General features: G+C 42.9%; 1 protein-coding gene across 1 annotated transcript in view; it reads right to left on the reverse strand.

The window, feature by feature from the left end:
- Nucleotides 1-5,108, reverse strand: part of KLHL41 (kelch like family member 41) — a 29,351-nt gene extending 24,243 nt beyond the window's left edge. The window contains exon 1 of the mRNA XM_040357805.1: nt 3,926-5,108. Within this exon, the coding sequence (XP_040213739.1) occupies nt 3,926-5,014 (1,089 nt within the window). The 5' untranslated portion in view covers nt 5,015-5,108. The remainder of the gene's footprint in view (nt 1-3,925) is intronic.
- Between the last annotated feature and the right edge of the window lie 5,061 nt (nt 5,109-10,169).

Genomic DNA, 10,169 nt, shown 5'->3' on the forward strand with positions numbered 1-10,169 from the left:
CCAGGGAATCCACCCACGACCTGGATGGGGTAAGTGCGGACCTGGTGGTGGGAGAGGGGGGGGGGGTTTGTTCCCCCCCCCCCCCCCAAAAAAAATAGAGCACCAGCCGCCACTGACCAGATCCATGTTCACACTGGTCACTCACTTGCAAAGATTTGATGTTAACATTGTTAATTTTAAAAACAGTTTGGAAGGATTACAACTGTTATATATATATATATATATTTTTTTTTTTGTCGTCTTTGTCACAATAAGATTTCTCGTCACTTCTTGTCCTGTAGACTCACCGGTAAGTGAGAGGATATCTTTCCAATATGAGTGATATTTCCTCTTAGTTGTGTCCTTTGACATGTTTTTCCCCTTTAACCTGTTTTGCCTGCAACTCAAAAAATGTCATTCACACTTTATTTCCTGGGGACATTGGTGATGGGAAAATTAGACAAAGTAAATCTGCCCAACAGGGACACAGACAGCAATACAAATATGTGGTTTTAACGCCTCGCAACTCTATCCAAAAAAAATTTAAGTTTTGCCCTTAATTTAATTTAAATCTGAACACCAGCTATTGCTTATGACAGAGTGGAGAATTAAACATTTTTTGGAACGTTCTTGTTGCCTGTGCCCCCATGGGGGACATTTCTCCTAGTTTCCTGTCCCTGAGACATCTATTAAAATACAGGTGGAATGGATATCACCTGGACAGAAAGGCATTGACAGCAATCAAAACCTTATCAGATGCTGTAGCCTTCCACCACTTAACTCAAATATTATTATGCATTATTGTTTGCATCCCATTGAAGATATTTCCCATCACTTCCTGTCTTGTCAGGAAACAAGAGTAAATCTCCCTAAGGCTGTATTTGCATGGGTGTTTATCCACATTGTGAATCCCAGCAGAAAGAATCTACTTTGCTATGGGAGATTTTTCCCTTACTTGTGTAGTAAAACTGTTGTCACCAGGACAGGAAGTGAGGGGAAATCTCTCTAACAGAGCCCCAGGTGGCAATAAACAGTGACGGGGGTTCTAATTCTTTCCTAGTCTATCCGCAACTAAGAAGAAAGGCTATGCCTTCCAATAAACTTTAAAGTGGTTGTAAACCCTTTACAACCACTTTTAAGTACAGGTAAGCCTAGATCAGTGGTTCTCAACCTTGCTAGTGCCGTGACCCCTTGATAAAAATTTCCCAAGTTGTGGGGACCCCTAACAATAAAGTTTTCGTAGCGTGGGTTGTCAGCACCCAAGGCAAGACAAGTAATTTGCGCCCCTAACCCACGGACATTTAACGTTCTCTGAGTCCCTTTCACTCATACAGTATTAAAACCACTTATGGTACATTTTAGGATGTACCACTCTCTCTTTGTTCTCCTTTCTTTCCCTTCTATCTCTCTCTATCGGCTGCGAAAAGGCTGGAAAAGCGGTGCAGGCTTCAGGAACAGCCCAGGATTCGGTGACCCCTGGCAAATTGTCATTTGACCCCCAAGGGGTCCCGACCCCAGGTTGAGAACCACTGGCCTAGATTAAGGCTTACCTGTAGGTGCTCAAAAATATCTCATAAACCTCCACGGTTTAGGACATATTTACAATAATAAAGGGCGCCGATGTCTACGGCGCATGCGCCATAGACAACGACGCAGGCGCACTTTAGAAACGGTGATCGTGACAATTTCTAAAGGAGGCCGTGCCATGACTGGTGGCTCCCACGCCCATGTGCCAGAGCCGCGATACCCAAAAGTAACCCCCTGGAGAGATGTTGGCCGCCCGAGTGGTGTACCAGGACGACTGCGGGGGCTTCGATCTGAGGTGAGTATTACATAATGAGATAGTATGCTATGCAAACTAGCTCATTATGCCTTTGTCTTGCAGTTTTTTTTAAAGTGGGTTTACAGTCACTTTAATATGGAACCAAACTTGTTAAAAAAAAATAATAATAATAATGCAAGAGACCTTGTAAGCCTCTTTTGCTGATAAATCCTATACTTGCCTGTTAATATTTTCTTTGTGTACACTGTCTGTAGCATATGTATAGTTCAGTGTACACACCTGGTGTCTGTAAGATGTTGACAATGGAGGTTGGCGATAGAATGATATAAATCCAGCATGCATGCACACAATCATCAGCAACCATCCAGTAGCCCAAACAAAGAAGATACAGTAAAACCTTGGTTTGCGGGCATAATTCATTCCAGAAACATGCTTGTAATCCAAAGCACTTGTATATGAAAGCATTTTTTTGGACAGTGTATAAAAGAGAAGAGAGGCACCTCTAAGTGTAGCAATAAGTTGCTAAATGTTGTACCTTCATTAACCACTTAAGGACCCCTTCACGCCGATATACGTCGGCAGAATGGCACGGCTGGGCACATCAACGTATATTTACGATGCCCTTTAAGCCCAGCGTGGGGTCGCGGGCGCGCGCCCCGGTCCGAAGCTCCGTGACCGCGGGACTGGCGGACCCGATCGCCGATGGAGTCCCACGATCGGTCCCCGGAGCTGAAGAACGGGGAGAGCTGTATGTAAACCAGTGTTTCTCAATTCCAGTCCTCAGGCCCCCCCAACAGGTCAGGTTTTCAGGATTTCCCTCAGATGAAAAGGCTGTGGTGATTACTAAGGCAGTGAAACTGATCAAATCACCTGTGCAAAATAATGGAAATCCTGAAAACCTGACCTGTTGGGGGGGCCTGAGGACTGGAATTGAGAAACACTGATGTAAACACAGCTTCCCCGTTCTTCACTGTGGCGGCATCATCGATCGTGTGATCCCTTTTATAGGGGGACACAATCGATGACGTCACACCTACAGCCACACCCCCCTACAGTTGTAAACACATAACCCCCTGTGGTTAACTCCCAAACTGCAATTGTCATTTTCACAGTAAACAATGCAATTTAAATGCATTTTTTTCTTGTGAAAATGACAATGTTCCCAAAAATGTGTCAAAATTGTCCAAAGTGTCCGCCATAATGTCACAGTCACGAAAAAAATCGCTGATCGCCGCCATTAGTAGTAAAAAAAAAAAAAAAAAAATTGATAAAAATGCAATAAAACTATCCCATATTTTGTAAACGCTATAATTTTGCGCAAACCAACCGATAAACGATTATTGAGATTTTTTTTACCAAAAATATGTAGAAGAATACGTATCGGCCTAAACTGAGGAAATTTTTTTTTTTTTATATATATTTTTGGGGGATATTTATTATAGCAAAAAGTAAAAAATATTGTGTTTTTTTCAAAATTGTCACTCTTTTTTTGTTTATAGCGCAGAAAATAAAAACCACAGAGGTGATCAAATACCACCAAAAGAAAGCTCTATTTGTGGGGAAAAAAAGGACACCAATTTTGTATGGAAACCACATCGCACGACCGCGCAATTGTCTGTTAAAGCGACGCAAAACCTGGCTCGGGTTGTAAAAAATGATCGTGTGTGAGCTAAAACGACGTAAAAAACCTGCACATGCCCAGAAGCAAGTTATGAGACGGGAGCGCTCGTTCTGGTAAAACTACCGTTCATAATGGAGTAAGCACATTCATCACGCTGTAACAGACAAAAAAGCGTGAATCGTCTTTTACTAACACGGAATCAGCTAAAGCAGCCCAAAGGCGAATGGAACTTCCCCTTTAAAGTGCCGTTGTACGTGTTGTACGTCACCGCGCTTTGCTAGATCATTTTTTAAAAACGATGGTGTGTGGGCAACATCGTTTTAACGATGAAGTTGGGAAAACTTCGTTTTTTAGACATGCTGAAAAACGACGTTTTCTTTCATGCTGAAAAATGATCGTGTGTATGCGGCATTGGAGCCAGTTCCCACAGGGGCGGCACGACTTTGGGGGCGACTCGGCAAGGCGATCTCAAGACTACTTGAGAGGCGACTTGCAAAATTACTTCTTATGCAAAATAAAAAAAAAACATTGTGATCACATACCTGAAAGAAGTATGACTGCAATGGTTGGTCTTTATTTTCTTCATCCACATATAGTCCACCAACCACATAAATCTCATTAGATTTGGAGACTATGCTGCAATGATTTCTTGGGATCTGCTCAGACAAGGCCACCAAGTAGCACTCATTTTCTAGGGGATCATAAGCTACCGTTGCTGTGTCACTGACCATAATGATCAGATCTTTGACGAACATGCCATGCCTAGGAATGTCATTCAGATATCCGGGAAGTAAATCTTCATCACCAACATCACCGTCTGCCTTCTCCTTGGACGGCTCTGGTAATTTGCCAGCAAAGGCATCTTGGAGATCCTTGATCTTTTTCTGTATATCAGCATTTCCCTTGAGCAGCTCTTCCTTTTCTACCCGATCTTTGAAATATTTTTCAGGCATCAAGCGAAACCGGATGCAATCAAAGACCTCCACAAGACTCTTCACTTTGTTCTCCTTGTCCGCCTTGGCCCATTTGATCACGGCCTCAAAGACGGCCTCTTCCTTTTCAACATTTAGGGCATCGCTGGAGACGACGGCTATTAGTTCATGTGGGGCTAACTGAAGAAAATCATCTTCAATAGAAATCTGGCTAAACCGATCGCAGACATAGTCCCGTGCAGTAATGGCAAGTCTTGGGCAGTCCAGCAGAAGGCCCAGTCTGAAGATAGCCAGACAATTGGTAGGTGACAGTCGCCTCTGAAGGTAAGTGACGCACACTGTGAACACGGAAGGGATTTGGAAACGACTGGCCAGTGCAAATATATCCTGAACATTTCCATCATTAAGGTCAATATCGGCAGAATAAAGGTATTTAAGTATGGCTTCCATGAAACTCGGGTCAACGTTATCTAAATCCACATTTTTCTTCTTCTCTTCGCTCTCGTCAGACAAAAAGAACTCCCGGAAATAGGGACTGCAAGCTGCCAGAATGAGCCTGTGACACGGAAGGGTCTTGTCTCCGGCTTTCAAGAAACAATCAACAAATTTATTTTCGTCGAGAAGTTCTTTCAGCCCATCTTGAAGGAGTGTAGATTGATAAAGTCTGAGTTCTTCTTTCAGTTCCTGGGTTGGATCCATTTTTTTGGTATGGAGTAAAAGTTGAGGGAGAAAGCGGAGTACAGCTCTTGTCAGCTCCCAAGTCCAGCAGCAAAAGGGCTGATCTGTGAACTCCGGCAAGCTTAGGCTCTGTGCAATTTAAGCCCACCGGCTAAATATAGGTACGGCCTCTCACAATATGGAATTTGGTGGGCCAATTTGGAAAAAGGAATTGCTCCTGCAGCTGTCACAGACTGAAAGAAACAACTGTAGGTATTAGTCACTAGAAGGGATAACTTGACTACAAGCACTAAGAGAATACATGTGAAAAGCACCAAGGAATATTTCCCTTGCAATCATATCTAGAATTTTGAAATAAGACTACGAAAAATTAAAACAGGTTTCTAAATTTCACTTAGCAAGCTTAGTTAAAATTTACATTTTTGGCATGTATTTAACATGTATTTTTTATTTTAAAAACCAAAACAGAGCTTTGTTTTATAGAGGATCCATTGTTATAATCAATTCATACGATTTAGGACAGGTACATGCTGTCCGATTTTCACAAGTAGCTGAGAACTGCGTATAAATAAGCAAGCAGTACAGGAGTGTTAAGCACTTTAGCCCCGGAAGGCTTTACCCCTTTAACCACTTCAATACCGGGCTTTTATGCACACCTCCATACCGGGCCTATTTTGGCACTTCTCTCCTACATGTACAAATCATCATTCTTTTGCTAGAAAATTACGCAGAACCCCCAAACTTTATATATGTTTTTTTAGCAGACACCCCGGGAAATAAAACAACGGTCATTGCAACGTTTTATCTTTCAAACGCCTTTTTTAAAAAAAAAAAATGTTTCATGAATTAAAAAAATAACAAAACAGTAAAGTTAGCCTAATTTTTTTGTAAAATATGAAAGATTATCTTACACCGAGTAAATAGATACCTAACATGTCACGCTTTAAAATTGCGCACACTTATGATGGAATGGCGCCAAACTTCGGTACTTTAAAATCTCCATAGGCAACGCTTTGAAATTTTTTACAGGTTACCAGTTTAGATTTACAGAGGAGAGCTAGTGCTAGAATTGTTGCTGGCACTCTAACGCACGTGGCGACACCTCACATATGTGGTTTAAATGGCGTTTACATATGTTGGCGGGACTTGTGTGTGCGTTCGCTTCTGCGCGCGAGCTACCGGGGACAGGGGGCGTTTAAATTTTTTTTTTTTTTACAGATTTTTTTTTTTTTACAGATTTAAAAAAAAAAAATGTTTTATTCCTATTACAAGGAATGTAAACATCCCTTGTAATAGGAAATGTGTGTGACAGGTCCTCTTTATGGAGAGATGCAAGATCAATAAGACCCCACATCTCTCCTCCAGACTGGAAAGCATGAGATCGGTGAAAAAAATGTCACGATCTCATGATTACTGTTGCTTAGTAGCCGCAATCGCGGCTTTGTTTACTTACGGGGACCCGGGCGTGACGTCATCACATCGCGCCCGGGTCCTCCGACGGTCATAGAGATGACTGGTGACCATCTGGTCACCAGTCATCTCTATGCTTCCTGCCAGTGCCGGACGATTCTTTCTCCGGGCCCCCGATGGCACGGGAGAGCCCGGAGAAGCACCGGATGGCGGCGGGAGGGAGGGTTGTCCCCTCCCGCCGTCTATAAGAACGATTAAGCGGTGGAACCGCCGCTATGATAGTTCTTATGTTGCACAGAATCGCCGGCAGAAGAGAAGGATATCTGAATGATGCCTCTAGCTGCAGGCATCATTCAGATATCCCCCCCACAAAGCCCAGGACGTCATATGACGTCCACCCAGGATGGGAGATCCCATCTGTGGACGTCATATTAAAATGGGCAGGTATTGAAGTGGTTAATGACCAGGCCATTTTTTGCAATACGGCACTGCGTTACTTTTTTTTTTTTAACAACAAGGTTGGTCTTTATTGATGCACAATGGTACAAGGTACAATACAGAGATCACAAATCAGGAAGAAAAAAAGGAAAATAATACAAAAGGCACTGCGTTACTTTAACTGACAATTGCGTGGTCGTGCGACACTGTGCCCAAATAAAATTGATGGAATTTTTTTCCCCCAGAAATAGAGCTTTCTTTTGGTAGTATTTGATCACCTCTGTGTTATTTCTTTTTTGCACTATAAAAAAAAAAAAAAAAAGGAGCGACAATTTTGAAAAATGTCTTCATCAATTTAGGCCAATATATATACTGCTACATGTTTTTGGTCAACAAATCCCAAAAAGCTTACAGTGAAACCTCGGAGTGCGAGTAACGTGGTTAATGAGCGTTTCGAAATGCGAGCACTGTATTTTTAAAAATCCTGACTCGGTTTGCGAGTGTTGTCTCGTAAAACAAGCAGAATTCAAGCCACAGTGGTGTGCAGGTATGGGGCGCCGGAGCCGAGCGGAGCCAATCAGAGCCGTTGAAAATACTCAGTTCCCGAGTCTTTACAAGGTTTTCCGAATTCAGCCATCGTTTCCATTGACTTCTATGGGGAAACTCGTTTTGATATGCGAGTGCTTTGGATTACCAGCATTCTCCTGGAAACGATTATGCTTGTAATCCAAGGTTCCACTGTATATTGATTGGTTTGTGCAAAAAATATAGCATCTACAAAACTATGGGATATTTTATAGCATACTTTTTTTTTTACTAGCAATGGCGGCAATCAGCGATTTTTTAGCAGGACACTTTTTTGGGGACCAGTGACCAGAGTGATCAGTGCTAAACAAATATGCACTGTTACTGTACTGACACTGGCTGGGAAAGGGTTAACATCAGGGGGTAATCAAAGGGTTAAATGTGTCCCTTGGGGGTGCTTGATTACTGTGTGGGGGAGGTGCTCTGACTGGGGGGGGACAGAGATCCGTTTTCCTGCTTAGCAGGAACACAAGATCTCTATCTTCTCCCCTGTCAGAACGGCAATATGCCTTGTTTACTCTCGAGAACAATTTTGCACTCTCCAGTTTTGGTAAATCAACCTCAGCAGGTAGGAATAAGACCCCCGGTTCTGTTTATATAGCTCTCTCTCCCTCTACTAATAAGATCCTCCTATGTCCCAGTGACATAAGGGAAAATACAACATTTTCAGTTGTCACCAGAACAGGACTAAAAGGGGTCCCCGGGTTACGAACCTGTTAGGGACTTTCTTCCTGTTTGTAGATCAGAAATGCTCGCAAGTCGGCTGTGCATGCACAGACTGGCAATTACGGACATTTCCGATGTTTTCCGATGTTCCGTTGAATGCCGTTCTGCATATGCGCAGCCAATTATGGACATTTCCGACATTTCTCGAGGCACCGTCTGGCTGCGCATGCACAGAACAGCAGACGGTCCGCCCAAAATGGCAGAGGGTCCCCGCAGCGCCCACTTCGTAAGTGGGAGAAGTTCGTAACTCAGGCCTTCGTAAGTCGGGGACCCCCTGTACATGGGAAATTTTCCAATGGTGACACTTGTTCTAGTGAACTGTTTAAGGGTGTGGACTCTTTATTTTGCTTGTGTACATTATACTCAAAATATGAAAAAAGAAAGAATTGGGCACAATGAAAATTGTTATTTGACGGTTTACAACCTCACACTGGCACACACACAAATTATTGCACTTGATACTTGCGGAATCTGTAAAATATGTTATTTCAGGGTAAATAATTTAAAGATAGTAGACTGGTTACTGTTTTATTTTGTTAAATTAGATGGTTAATGACGAATGTGGAAATACACTCCCATCAATTACAGCTGAAAAGTAAAATCACTATTACATGCTAAAGCTATATCATCCTTTAAATAACCTTTATCAGGTTGCGTACGGGTATATGGGTTTTTAGAGGCAACGTTCTTGGCTCTGTATTCCAGACTAATAATACTCTTCTAGTTTTCCTGAAGGCTTGGCACATCTTTGTATGCTTCCATATATCTTGAAAGGAGCGAATGAATTCTCTCTAGAGATTAATGACACATATGTTGGCAGCAATAGTCAATGACAATGTTTCTATGTTTAGCCGTTTCTAGACAAAGCTGCCAGATGCACTTCAATGGAATCTCACACAGAACACAGACTGTCAACTTAATAGAGTAGTACAAGTCCCTAACTATAGTGGAGACTGGTAATGGGCAAAGCTCACCAACCTGGGCAGAGTATGCATCTCCCTCCTGTAATAAAACTTATCAGGGTGGAGATTTGGAAGCTTTTTTGAAGTTGTAAAAAATGTCCTTGCACTATCCTTTCTACAGTACTGCACGTTACACAAAGCCATTGGAATGAATAGCAGCACACTGGCATTTTAGTGCGTATTTACTAAACCTTCACCACTGCATGTGCATAGATGTGAACTGGCTCTGAAAGGAATAACAGGATTTTTTTCACCTACTTTGCATCCATTGAAGGACATAAGGATTCAGAAACAGTCAGAACATCCAAAATGCAGTCCAATTGATGGGTAAACAACAGCCACAGATGGGCCCAAGAAAAACGTTTCTAAAATATTTGCAACCAATGTCTGAATCAGTGCTAGATGAGGAAAAAACAGGAAAACTATCAACCAAAGACGAATAGGGTCAGCCTGGTGTTCTAAACCAGGACAGAGGAATCTGGGAAAACTTCTGCCTGGAATGGCATAGGCCTCAACTACAGGTGGCGTGACTTCCACCCGAATAGGAGTAAACTAGACCAACAATGAGTTGTGGTCAACAAAAACAAACCACTGGGCTTAGTACCAGGATTCTAAAATGGTCCTCCTTTAGGAAGTTAAGGGAAAAGTCCAGCCTGAGCTCCTTTGGCTGGGCTTCTATGGGTCACAGGAGTGCAATTCGTTTTGCATCTACGATCCGAAGGCGTACGAAGCCGTACGCCTGTCGGATCAAACCCAGATGCCGTCGTATCTTGGTTTGAGGATTCAAACTAAAGATACGACGCGGGAAATTTGAAAGTACGCCAGCGTATCAGTAGATACACCGTCGTACTCTCAGGCCCCGTACACACGACCAGTTTCCTTGGCAGAATTCAGCTTCCGACCGAGTTTCTGGCTGAATTCTGCCGAGAAACCCGGCCGTGTGTACACTTTCGGCCGAGGAAGCCGACGAGGACCTCGGCGAGGAAATAGAGAACATGTTCTCTATTTCCTCGTTGTTCTATGGGAGAACTCGGCCCGCCGAGGTCCTCGGCGGC

This window comes from Rana temporaria, chromosome 6, assembly GCF_905171775.1.
Source record: "Rana temporaria chromosome 6, aRanTem1.1, whole genome shotgun sequence".
In the NCBI taxonomy this organism is placed as follows: domain Eukaryota; kingdom Metazoa; phylum Chordata; class Amphibia; order Anura; family Ranidae; genus Rana; species Rana temporaria.